The 12,581-nt window shown below is 50.1% G+C and overlaps 2 protein-coding genes across 2 annotated transcripts; one reads left to right on the top strand and one right to left on the bottom strand.

Annotated features, from left to right (window-relative positions):
• Window positions 1–810: 810 nt before the first annotated feature.
• C8Q69DRAFT_445858 (putative C6 finger domain protein) lies at window positions 811–2,945 on the bottom strand (the record flags this gene model as incomplete). Its single annotated transcript, XM_028629093.1, has 2 exons — window positions 811–2,094; window positions 2,166–2,945. The coding sequence occupies 2 exons, from the start codon at window positions 2,943–2,945 to the stop codon at window positions 811–813; spliced, it is 2,064 nt and encodes a 687-aa protein (XP_028483588.1).
• A 3,632-nt stretch (window positions 2,946–6,577) lies between these two features.
• Window positions 6,578–9,222, top strand: C8Q69DRAFT_310432 (G2/mitotic-specific cyclin cdc13). Its single transcript, XM_028627247.1, has 4 exons — window positions 6,578–6,700; window positions 6,884–7,996; window positions 8,048–8,587; window positions 8,644–9,222. Exons 1-4 carry the CDS (start codon window positions 6,689–6,691, stop codon window positions 9,139–9,141), a joined length of 2,163 nt encoding a protein of 720 aa, XP_028483587.1. The 5' UTR covers window positions 6,578–6,688; the 3' UTR covers window positions 9,142–9,222.
• Window positions 9,223–12,581: the final 3,359 nt, after the last annotated feature.

Raw genomic sequence — 12,581 nt, 5'->3', positions numbered from 1 at the left:
TTACGTCCACGGTCTAAGATTGGTAGGGATCCCTCAATCAAAAAGAGAACTAGATTCAAATATCCCTATAGAACAAAGAGCCGCACAGATACAACTCCCACAAGTCACCAGTTTACCATATCTTTTTTCATATCTTTTCTTTCTTCGACCGGAGTTGCTTGCCTTCTCTCGTACGGTACATCGATGGCATGCCACAACGTCGGCCAAAGAATGAGATACAGGGCCGTTTTACTGACTGGGAATAACTTCGAATAGGAGACCATTGACAGTGCCCGGGACAGATGGAAATTTTAATACGAGAATGATGCGAAACTGCAATTAAAACGCCAAGCGGATATGACAAGAAAACAGCCCCTTGACTTCGCTAAAATGTTCATAACAAGCCGGAGAAAAGACAATATCAGACAGCACAGGTGCAAGGAGTGGCATTCGTAAAGGAGCGTCTGCCCAGAGGCTGAAGAAGAAACCTGTGGGAAGGATCAAAAGGCCAACCTGTATGGCTATACCCGCTATGGCGGGAAGCGGGATGACCTGAGGTCGGAGGACAACAGCATGAAGTGATTGATAAAACTCAAGAATGGGTTAGTACGAGGAATCGCTAGAGGAGTATAGATCGGATGATGGTGGTTGAAATGGAATATGGCAAGGTGGTAGAAGGCAATGATCTATTGTGGAAGAGGATTTGCATTTGATGTAATCCAGGCTCTCTATAGGTTTCGGTGTTAAGGCGGCGGGACAAAGCCACGGGATAGTAGAAGGAACTTCGTGTGCAGAATGTTACTTCCCAAGAAGGATATAGTAAACTGCAGTCTAGCGCTTTCGCTTCTTGTTCTTGTCTGAAGCCGCTACCAGAGGAGGCGCAGCGACAATAGCAGATCCAATTGGCGGCATGTCGTGGTTGGATTCAGTGGCCTCCATCGCTTTCTTCACTGGAACACCCATGTGACGTCCATAGCGGCCTTTGCGACCATTGCCTTCGTCTTCACTGATGCATCCTTCGATGCCAATGCCGGCATCCTTGCAACGCTGGCAAGGACGCTGGCGATCGCAACCTTTCTTGCTCTTACGGCAACGTTGGCAGCGCGGCTTCGTCGACAGATCTTCTTCATCCGCAGCGAGCTGAGCCTGAAAGTTAACCTCTGATTCAGGGGATCTGTGGGAAGGGATGGGGCTAACCATCTGGGGAGGTGCCATCTTTTGTGTGCTGACCGCGGGCACGACCTTGGGCTTACGGGAAACAACCGCAGGGCGACTCTTGTTACTCTTGATCGCCTTGCCTGTGATGGCCTTAGAGCCTGCGGATTTGTTGGTGACGCTGCTGGAAGCCCTGGTCTTGGTCTTCTTAGCCTTCGGGCCCGATTCGGTGTACAGAGCGTCGTCATCCGGCTCGCTCTTAACAAGACCTTCGTGCCCGTCCTCTTGCCGGTAGTCTTCATCACCCTCGTCTCCGCTAACATCAGTGCTGTCAAAACTGGGTAGGATGTCATCCAATTGCTTGTGAGTCCGTCTAATTGCGCCAGGAGGAAGCATTGGGCTTGACTCGAGTTTATGCTTCGAGTGTGGCGGAAGCTCAGCGTCATCAATGTCGCTTTCACCACCATCACTGGTCGCACCGGTGGACGATGCGTCAGCGGCTCCGCTGAATCCATCATCCAACGTAGACGCAGAGGTGCGACCGTGGGAGAAGTTAGAGGCATCTCCGAGTCGGATCAGCTGCATAGCGACATCCTCGTCAGAGATACAGCTTGCAATTGTAGGGTCCGGCGTCGGTAAGACGCCAGGTCCGCTTGGACGGCTCCCATATGCATAAGTACCCGACGATTGAGTTCCTGCGCGCTCGCGCAAACGATGGCCATGCTCTGGGACGATAGGTGTAGCATACATAGAATGCCGTGCCGAACCATTTCCATAAGCCTGCTCGTTATACCCGTAGCTCTGTGGGGATGGTAGGGGCTGTTGGTAATTGTAGGTGGGCTGCGCGGGACGAGCGAAAGGGGAAATGGCTCCTTCTTGGCCAGTAGATCGGCGCTGAGGGGATATAGATGAAGTAGACGTGGTGAGGGGGACTTGAGGTGGAACAAAGAGAGGCAATTCCTGTTCAGGGAATGGAGTTAGTTATCTGATGCGAGAGAAGAGGCATCAAGCTTCATGAAGCAGCAACTAACCGAGCTGTCAAACTTCGGGCGCTTTCTGCGGCCGTCGTGGAGAATATTCTCCATGCTGATATCAGAACTAGCGAATTGTTCACTCCTGGCCTTCTTCGAACCAGTGATAGACCCGTGACCGCCATCGCTGTCACTGTATCCGCCCATTCCATCGTCCTGGAAGCTGCCATGTGTGCTAGAGCCACGGCTTTTATTTCCCAGTCGGGATGTTTTATGCTGAGAGGCGCTGCGACGACTTCGCCCTGATGGAGATGTGCTGCGCTTTCTGGCGACTCTAGATGTCGGTCGAGAAGGCGGCTGACCATACTCTAGAACATGAGCTGGCTGTGGCGCCATCTGGAATGGCTCGCCCAGACTGGGACGCTTGCGACCGTCCAATTGAGCAGAACCATAGTGATGCTCTCCATAGGCTTCAGGATAAGCATGGACCGGAATCACTCGAACATACACAGTCATATTGTTTCTCAAATTCTCATATCTCGCAATGAGAGTGGTGCCATGCTCGTCCTCGAAGCTGACACCGCTCGCAGCGCCCTCATAGATACCATAGAAATTCTTGACGGTGGTCACGATGGAATCAGTGGTATCATGAGGAAATATCTGAACGCGCATGGGTATCCGAGCTCGAACTTTTGAGTTCTCATCGAGAAGAAGTTCAAATGCGACGTTCTTGGGGACAGGCCAATTAGGGGACTGGTGCTGGGCGCCAGACTGCCCATCGGTAGAAGCCGAGTAATTCTCGACAGCCACCGAGGCCTGTTGATGCCGCACACCTTGCATATTCTGGTCTTTTATTTTATTTGGGGATTGTGACTGGGGAAATGATTGTAGGACTTCTGTGCTCAAATGTGGGAGACGGCGATCCGACAATTGGCCTGAAAGCAGTTGGGCAAGTTCCATCTAACCCGCCACAACTCTCAGATCGGATCTGATCGATGAAGGAGATATCTGCGATTATTCGATGGGGTGAGCGATGGGGACTGACGTTGCGATGGATGTGTCAGGAACCCGAGTCGCAAGAGCCGAAAGCGGCTCAGGAGGAAAAGGAGAAATTGTCTGCATGGGAAAGTGACATCGTCAGTATATACAGTGATTGAATAGATCTATTGATTCGATTGCCTCGATATGTCAATGCGATGGGGCGATGAAGGATTGCTGGCTGCTGGGGAGATGGCTATGACTGTGGGCTTTCGGTGGAATAGCCGGCGGATGAGGATGGATAGCATCGCAGACTTACCAGGCGTCGATGGAGGATATTCGACTTATATCGCACTCGTACAATAAACCCGATCAAAGCGACTCATTCAAAACCAAGTGTGTGGTGGGATGGAATGGGTGGGGAGCTCGTCTACGAAGTTGTCTTCGGTCCATGTCCATGTCAGCGATGGCATCAGAGCGAGAGAGCAGCAGGCCCAGCGGAAAGGAAGAAGATGGATCGAGTTTCTGACGATGGTGCAGAGATTATGGGGATGAATACTTACCAGATCCTGGATAGGAGCAACTTCATGAAGGTCTCTGGAAGGAGAATGTTGGTTCTGGGAGGCGAGCGTTGGGAGGTGAGGAGACACAGGTGGGTGCGAGCCTACGAGGTTTCACCTGAAGCGAAAAATGGCCTGGGGCCGGTGACATGGGAGTCCGGCGACATCGAGCAGAACGGCCGGCTCGACAGGTCCCCGACATCATTATTCACACGATTTTCTACATGTTCTGGCATTAATTAACGTCTATCTATCTTTCTACAATTTTCTCTTCGTCAAGTTGCGCGAGCGTGGGACGGCGCATTACTCTTATCTGGCCGGCATCCTGAATCGCATCCAGCGGTAGGTATGCGCATGCGCTCAACACCACGAGGACCGACTCAGAACCCGATGGTCAGAAGCCCCTCCATCATCTGTTCTACAATTACGGTCCCAGGCGATCGTTGATCAATCATTTCCAGGCAAGGGACACGCAGTGTTGGATAAGAAGCGTTGTAAATCGCTTGATGATCGCTTGACTCTCGCAAGCCTACTTGCCTCTGGCGCACAGGACTATGGCTGTTCCGATCCGGTCAGCAATGGGGGAACAGCATCATGAGTGGCCGCTGTTGCTTTAGTCTTCTCAGCTTGGCCACGTCGAAGAGACGCCTTGTCTCGCCATGGCCAACTGCTTGGGTAGACCAAGTCCGTCTCCATAAACCTAAGAACGGCCCCAGAACGCTGCCTGGCTAGCAGTTTGGCAGCGATGCGCGGTCAGGCACATGAAGAACAGCAGCTTTCTGTTCAGGAGCTTGTCGAGCCAATCTATGGCCACATGTGTGCCATAAGGTGCCACCCTTCCTCCCAATTCAGAGACTACTTTTTCGCCTGTGGTCAGATATCCCAGCAGGACATAACTAAGTCCATCACGGGCCGAGCTTAGGTTAAGCATTAGGCGCTTTGGCAGCCGGGATCCTCCCTCCCCCAGGAAGCCTCCACGAGCTGGCGGATACCTTGACAACTGTGATCTTTTATCCAGATATCGCAGCAAGTCATCTAGTTTCTTGGTGCGACTCTGTTCCTTACCCGATATTCATCTATTCCCTGCCGTGGTCGGGACGTTCTCGTTTCACAATCTGCGCCAGCCGGATTCAACCCCTCCTGGTTGGCGGACACCGTATCAATCCTGGCTTGAGAACGTGGGCAAATCGTTGCATCCCAAAGTACTCCAACCACGTAGCCGTGATCGGGATTCTCACATTCCTCCTATTTTGGGGACACTGTAAAATGTCATGCAAGATCTAGGACACTTGCGCTCTGCCATGGATGAGCGAGTATCATCTCGCAAGGTCCCTGAACTGTCCGTCGGGAGGAAGTCTACGAGGGTATTTATGGTTGTAGATAGCGCTGCGTTCATGTTAACTGTGGCGCAGATGATAGTCTTGATGAGGTAGTAGAAGCTGCGAAGGGTTGATCTGGCCATGATACAATATTATAACAGATTGAAAACCCGGCGCAAGTGATGTCGTTACGTGGGAGTGGTTTATGCGACGACGTCGAACCGCCAGATCATTTCGGCTCAGTGCTCCAGCAAAGCTAATCGCATTTGTCGCGCGAGCTCGTTATTCCGCTCCAAGCGGTCGCGGAGGATTTGTCCCTTCATATCGAGCCATCAAATTGGAGACGAAAAGGCGGGAACAAGACAGCGAACAGGTTGCGAACGAGTAACCTGACTGGACACACCGAAGGTTTGCGCATATCCCGATGGCAGCTCCTCTCGGCGGCTATTCTATTTGTCCATGGGAATCGTCTCTCGAAAACAGCGTATGGAACGATTGACCCGCAGAGAGCGCCAGACCTTATTGTGCGCTCCTGTGACCCCCCGCGCCATCCTGGTGGTGCGAGGCGCCAACACTGGAGCTTTTGGGACAGTCTAGAAAAGACGAAGTGGACGAGCTTCAATGGCCGCCTCTCTTTGATAGGGACCGCTGGATCCGGCGGCCCGCAATCGAATCACTGTGGCTTTGCGACACCGGAAGTCGTCGAGGATCGGCGACAGACGGCTAGCTTAAGAGGGGTTCGGGCGCAGAACTCCTGTGCGACTTTCTTCCGGATCCTTCCAGTCATCGTAAAGGCATGAGCGTCTCGCGAAAGAGCTCTGGACGGGTGAGTAGGGACCATTATTGCCTATCGATGCTCCCCCGGACAACTGCCATGAACAGGCGCTGGGTGCTGTGGAAGTGGTCACGTGGACTCGTGTTTCTAGCGGTCAATCCCGCGTCTCCGGGCGCGTCTAATTAGGTCGACGCTTGCAGTGGGTTTCTCCCACGCAGAACATGTCGCGCATGAAAAGAGAGGCTCGGCTTATAATCGCATAGGGTGAAAGGCATTTGCGACATGTTTTATTTCAGATTTAATATGCTGATGTGGCTGGGAGTAGGAATAACATCAATTTATGGTGCGGTGGTGAGACGCGACGCATGATGTCATGTCCCTCGGCTCCCGAGAAAGAAACAAACAATGCAAATTGGAGCACCGCGAGATTAGATAAGCAGCAGCGCAACCATGCAAACGCACGGGGCACTATCCCCGTTGTGTCATGTGCCGCTAGGACCAACACGGACTAGCTTTGTTTATGTCAACAACCATGGAACGCTCGACGGTGGCAGGCGCTCTCGACAGGCAGGAAGCACGCAGGGCTGGCCATCCTGGGCGCTAAGCCCGAACGGGCCGTGGAGCTCTCCCTTGGTTGCTGTCCGGGAGAAAAGGTGCTCAGGTATCAACATAACAAATATCCCCCTCCTTCGTTCCTCTGCTCCCCAGCCTCTCTCGACATCTTCGTGAGAGAGAGACAGCATCTCTGAGTCCGTCGCTCGAAGGCTCAGCGATCCTGGTGGGACGCAATTGCACTTGCAACGACCTCGCTCGCAAGGCATCTGCGCGTGGTTGTTTTGTTTGGGCGCCTACAACCAGCAGTAAACATCTTAGCTTCTACTGCAACCCACACCGCACAATCCAATTACAAACTCGTACACGCAGTTTGTGACGTCTGGATCATCAATCAAAATGGATGCAAAGGTGAGTTACGCGTTTATTTTCATCCTCCTCCGTTTCAATCGACGTTGTCTCGTTGTCTCGTCCTTCCGATATCAAGCATACCAGAAGGAGCATCGGCGCGTCCATAGACAATCACTGGCCTACACTTGGGGATGCCAGAACATAATCTTTTTCCTACGATGCTAATAGCATGTGTGCATATAGCCGCAGCGGATCCGCGTCCGTACCGATGAAAACGCACCTCTTGCTCTGCCCGGAAAGACCATCCATCAGCGCAACAAGTCCACCCCTGCGTTGTCTGCATTGGCCCAGACTGCTGGCCTCAAGACTGGTATGAGGCGCGCTGCATTCGGTGATGTGAGCAACACCACCAATCCAGTGCGTTCTGCTAGGGACGATTCTGCCTTGGCCGGCAAGAACCTCCCAGTCGTCCCAGAGAAGGGTGGCGTGGTTATCCAGGAAAAGAAGCCCACTGTCCTGTCGCAGCCAGCTCATCGTCCCTTGTCGGTTGCAGGCATCAAGGGAATCTTGAACAACGTGGGCCACTCTAGGTCGTCTGACATTTCCGCAAGACAAAGCTCCCAGCCTACTGCGAATGCCCGGAAGCTCCTCACCAAGCGAAGCAACGCTGTCTTCAAAGATCCTGTCCCTAGCTTGCCCGCCACCAAAGAGACTGTTGAGGTGTCTACGGAGGAGGTCAAAGAGGACAACGCATCACAGAATATCGCTCCGAGTCAGAAGGAAGACACAAAGGATAGCGAGACATCAGAGACTCATGTCGAACTCTCTAGCGACGTTGAAGCCCCAGAGAAATATTCAGCTGTCCGATCTGATGGACTCATCATCGATGAGGAGGCTGAAGTCAAGATCTATGGCGATGCCTGCGGCGTGCAGGAATCGAAGGGAACCAAAAACGACGCGGCTCGCACGGCCAGCGTCGATGTGGGCGATCAAGACATTGCTATCCCTGTCAGCAAGATACCAAACGACTCGATCAATCTAGCACATGCGCGATATGAACACGGACCCGCCAACTCAGAACCGGAAGAATACTGGGACGACGAAGACGACGAGAACGAGGAGGACGATGGCTATGTTACAGCACGCTCCTACCGCTCACGTGGGGACAATACAACTGGAGGTGCAACCACTGTCTTGTTCCCCAAGTACAACCAGAAGGTCAAGCGTGAAATAGCCATGGCGAAACAAATTGTCGAAGCTACTCGAACCCAGGAGGACATCGACGACGAAGACTGGGACACCAGCATGGTTGCAGAATATGGCGATGAGATCTTTGAGTACATGAGGGAGATGGAGGTAGGTCGTTGCTGCGATTTCCTTTCTATCTTACACTAACAGCAGTGACAGATCAAGATGCTGCCGAACGCATACTACATGGACAACCAGGCGGAGATCCAGTGGTCAATGCGCTCCGTACTCATGGACTGGCTGGTGCAGGTTCACCACCGCTTCTCACTGCTTCCAGAAACCCTTTTCCTTTGTGTCAACTACATCGACCGTTTCCTTTCCTGCAAGATCGTCTCGCTTGGAAAGTTGCAGCTTGTGGGTGCGACAGCGATATTCATTGCTGCCAAGTATGAGGAAATCAACTGCCCATCTGTGCAGGAGATCGTCTACATGGTGGACGGCGGCTATACTATCGATGAGATCCTCAAGGCCGAACGCTTCATGCTCAGCATGCTCCAGTTTGAGCTTGGCTGGCCCGGCCCAATGAGCTTCCTTCGGAGAATCAGCAAGGCTGACGACTACGACCTCGAAACGAGAACCCTAGCCAAGTACTTCTTGGAGATCACTATCATGGATGAGCGTTTCGTCGGTAGCCCGCCAAGCTTTGCTGCTGCTGGCGCCCATTGCCTTGCGAGAATGATGCTCCAGAAGGGAACCTGGGTAGGTTTCTCTTCTATTACCATTATTATGCTCTCAACTAACATTATTCACTCTAGACTCCTGCTCACGTCTACTACTCCAACTACACGTACTCTCAGCTGTACCCGCTTGTGTCTCTTATTCTTGAGTGCTGCGAGAACCCTCAAAAGCATCATTCCGCCGTCTTCGAGAAGTACACGGACAAGCGCTTCAAGCGCGCCTCTCTCTTCGTCGAAGCTGAGATGAAGAAAGGTTTTCGCCTTCCTGAAACGCCCAAGGATAGCTCAGCTGTCAGTTCTGCCGCGCCGCGGACTATGGTTACTCCTGGAAGCGCAGGTAGACGGAGCAGAAGTCCTCATGCTTACATTTTTACTACGGAAGGTCACGACGCGTACGATTACATGACACTCACATGTGATATCACTTCCGGACACGGTCTCTGGGTCTTATCTATCCCCAAACTTCACTATGTCCCTTTGCAGCACCGTTCAGCATATCTTTTTCTTTTTTCCATATCAACATCAAGAGACTTGGTTCCTTTTTTTGCCAGTTTCTTGGTTGAGACCCTTTCGTGAATAGGGATGAGGCATGTGGGCAAAGTTGCGGTTACTCGATTCGCACCTCAACTGGCGACTAGTACTACCTACGCACGTCCCCGGAGGCTTTCTTGGTTTTTGTCGGCTTGTCGATCTTCGTCTCTTTTTTCTTTCAACATGTCATTCCAGCGGGTATTTACTTATAATGCCCTCGATGAACTCCGGTGGGATCTAAGTACTCGGAAGGATCGCGGATGGCTTCGGTGGAAATGGCACTTCGGGTTTAAAATGGGTGGAGTTCGATTGCTTTTGTCACGTCCTAAGGCTAGTGGGATGGGAATGATGGAATCATGATGGCTGGGAGGAGTTAATGGGCCAACGGTCTTTTTTTTTATCATGAGCTTTCCTTGTTTTTCATTCCCCTTTCTCGACCTCTTGCGTTTCCCCAATCCTGCATATCTTATCGACATCAGATAGTCATTTAGACATCCTGTTCCTCTTTACGTCGGGCAATAGCCAGCACATTATTTCTTTTTACCCTCTAATCTTTAGTTGTTCCCTACTTAGCTGCAGCTTATGTATTGATCAAGACAATGAATGATAGAATTATGGCGCTAGGTAGACATTTCGGGTAATCGAGTTGTGGCCTCGCCACGAACGTCTCCATCCAGCATCGATTGGAGTCGACTGTACGAGACGATCTGGTTACGATCTACTCCAAAGTTCAAGCTAACGCTCTGTAAATCAATACTATCTGAGTGGTGGGAACCGTGCCGCAAAACCCACCAGAATTCCAATAATCAACCCCCTACTGCGCCACTGGTTTCTTTCTCTTCAGTTAGAGTCTTAGACAGATAAACTATCTATCTCGTGCCATACCGCCGCCGTCAGCCGTCTGCCCCTGGATCCAATGCCCCAGGCAACAGACCCCTCGAAAAGGCGTTGGCGGCACGGCATCACATTATTCATCCCTCGTCAGAAGGAAAACCCGCCACCACGGGGGTCCACTTAGTGGAGTCTTGGGGTCTTTGACAACTCATCTAGCGTGAGCTTTGGGAGGGGATAGTTCCATTTCGCGGCTCTGTAGTCTGTATTCTGGATCAGGTGGCCTATTGTGGTTGAGATTTCAAGACAGGCTCGGCGAGGGGGGGCTAGTAGTTATGGCGAGGAGTACTACGTACTCTATCTGATAGTATTTTTATCGAGACGAGTTGGGAGCCTGTGTATAAATATTTGCTATCACTTGGCTACATGGTAACTGCTGGAAATTGGGTAATGAAAGACTTCGTGTCCTTAAGTGATGATTTAACGTGATTCACCCAGTGGACCAGACCCCCAACTACTGGATCAGTGCAGTATTGCGTACAGAATAGCAACATAAAATCTCCACCGCAAAGCGTTTAGAAGGACTAATCTTCAGGATTTATCATATACTAATATATTGTTTATGTTTATTCGATGGATTTTCTCTAGAAGCCTGTAATTTCTATAATTTTTTATTCGGTATTTCAAAACGAGAATTCGAAGTAATATCTTCTCTAAAAATGAAGATATATACTTCATAAGGTATATACTTTATATTTGCTCAATGTAACTCCTTCTAAATGCTTTATGGGTGAGATACTACGCTGCTAATTTGTATGCAATACAGCACTGATCCATTTGGTTTGAACGTCGCCTGTTATGTTCCGAACCTTGATTCTGTTAGGATCCGACCTTTATTCCATCAATGACGCGAACAAACCTCATGGTACTTCCTGTGGGAGAAATCTCTTTTCTTCTAGAAATTTAAGTCTTTGACCTCATTGACCATCTTCCTGTCTACGCTTTTCAATATATGCAATATGGTTCACGACACTATGTTTCGACTCCGTGGGATTAGGCAAATGATCTTTCCTCGGAAATATCCAGTAGCTAATGCCTTCGAGACGATCTCTTCAGAAGTGATTCAAATAATTCTCAGCTTCCTCTCAATTCCAGATCAAGTGTGCTTTTCAATGAGCTGTAAATTCGTTCTCGCATGTTTTCGCTCGTTTCTTAAGCGCGACCAAATGAAAACTACCAGGCTCGTACCCACGCTACGACGCTCGAGTTTCTTTCCCGACACTCCACTCTCGCCAAGGGTACAGTTACTTCGCCGGCTTCAAAATGATCGATGGATATATTGCAGTTACTGTTCGATCCTACATCCATATTCCATGTTGGGAGCTATCCGGTCCATTTGGAGACTACCTCCAATTCGACATTACTGGAAGCTGTGTGGAAAAGCTTGCGGTTTACCATATATTGGAAACGTGGATATTTGTCCATGTATAAGTATTACATTCTACGACAAACTATACCTGATCGAAGAACTGGACCGAACTGATTTCAGCACAAACCTTTACGTGAGAGGTCCATATGATAGTGGTTTTTGTTTACACCCTCCGACCAATAAGACCCCATACCCTGTCCTTTCACATCAATGTACGTTTGCAGATCATCCTTCCGTTAGGGTTCAGATCGAAACGTTATTCTGGATGAATGAAGCAAATAGTCTCCAGGTAAGTAATAAGTATAGGTCCTTAAGGTACCAGTGAAATAACTTCTACCGCATAGGTCAAAAATCGATATCAATTTGAAATAATACAGCCAACCAACTCCGAGGAATTACCTTTGAGGAATAAGGCCCCGTTGTTCTGTCCACGTATAAACCCCGGAAATTGGCTCCAAAGATTCTTTTTTGAAGCTGGCTCAAGCTTCTCTAGTAGAGCTAAAGGGTTCGAATCTTGCCATCGGTCTGGCTTCTGGGGTAGCTGGAGAACATGGACCACTGGGGCAGGGCCTAGCTCCTTCGAGTTATCTATGACTAGAGATTTAGGGGATGATAAATGGCCTAATAGAAGCTGGAGACGGAACCGTGTTTATTAGATCGATATTTCAATATCTATGTTGCTCCTAAGAGACCCGTGACCAATCTTCCTGGAGCTTAATGTTCGCTAAATGTCTCAACTCAGGATTCAGGAGACCCGGTCATGACTTTTGATGGAGGGAGAAAAGAGGAAAGGGTATGGAAGGAAGATCTAAACAGGTGATGGAGATTCTATCTAGACCTAGGACTGCGGAATCTGCCGTCACTGCGACGCGCAGTGAATACTGTCATCAACTTTTGACACTACCTCATACCGACATCATGTATCATAAATGTGATCTCGGCGCTTCATACCTCCAGAGTCTCTTTTTCATTCGATTGACATATTTCAACTATTTCCGTTGGCGTTCATCAGTAAAATCTGCCTCCTAAGCTGCTTCCCGATTGCTTCGCGATTTCTTTCCTCTCATCTCTAGCTTAGTCTCTTTAAATTCAGCCAGTTAGGTTCAATATATTTTCCTAGATTGGGCGTATCAGGTCCCGAGTTGGTGAACCTTATGGTGCAGGCTCTGAGGTTCACTACCGCCGCTGAAGTTTTCGACACTCATCTTGGGACCTTGATCACTAT

The sequence above is a fragment of the Paecilomyces variotii genome (genome assembly GCF_004022145.1).
Source record: "Paecilomyces variotii strain CBS 101075 chromosome Unknown C8Q69scaffold_8, whole genome shotgun sequence".
NCBI classification, from domain to species: Eukaryota; Fungi; Ascomycota; class Eurotiomycetes; order Eurotiales; family Thermoascaceae; genus Paecilomyces; species Paecilomyces variotii.
The sequence above is the reverse complement of the archived record's forward strand: the minus strand, read 5'-3'. Positions and strand labels throughout refer to the sequence as shown.

Coding starts and splice junctions, on each gene's coding strand:
- C8Q69DRAFT_310432 (XM_028627247.1), top strand. Junction 7,997..8,047: donor AGTACATGAGGGAGATGGAG/GTAGGTCGTTGC, acceptor CAGCAGTGACAG/ATCAAGATGCTGCCGAACGC. Junction 8,588..8,643: donor TGCTCCAGAAGGGAACCTGG/GTAGGTTTCTCT, acceptor TATTCACTCTAG/ACTCCTGCTCACGTCTACTA.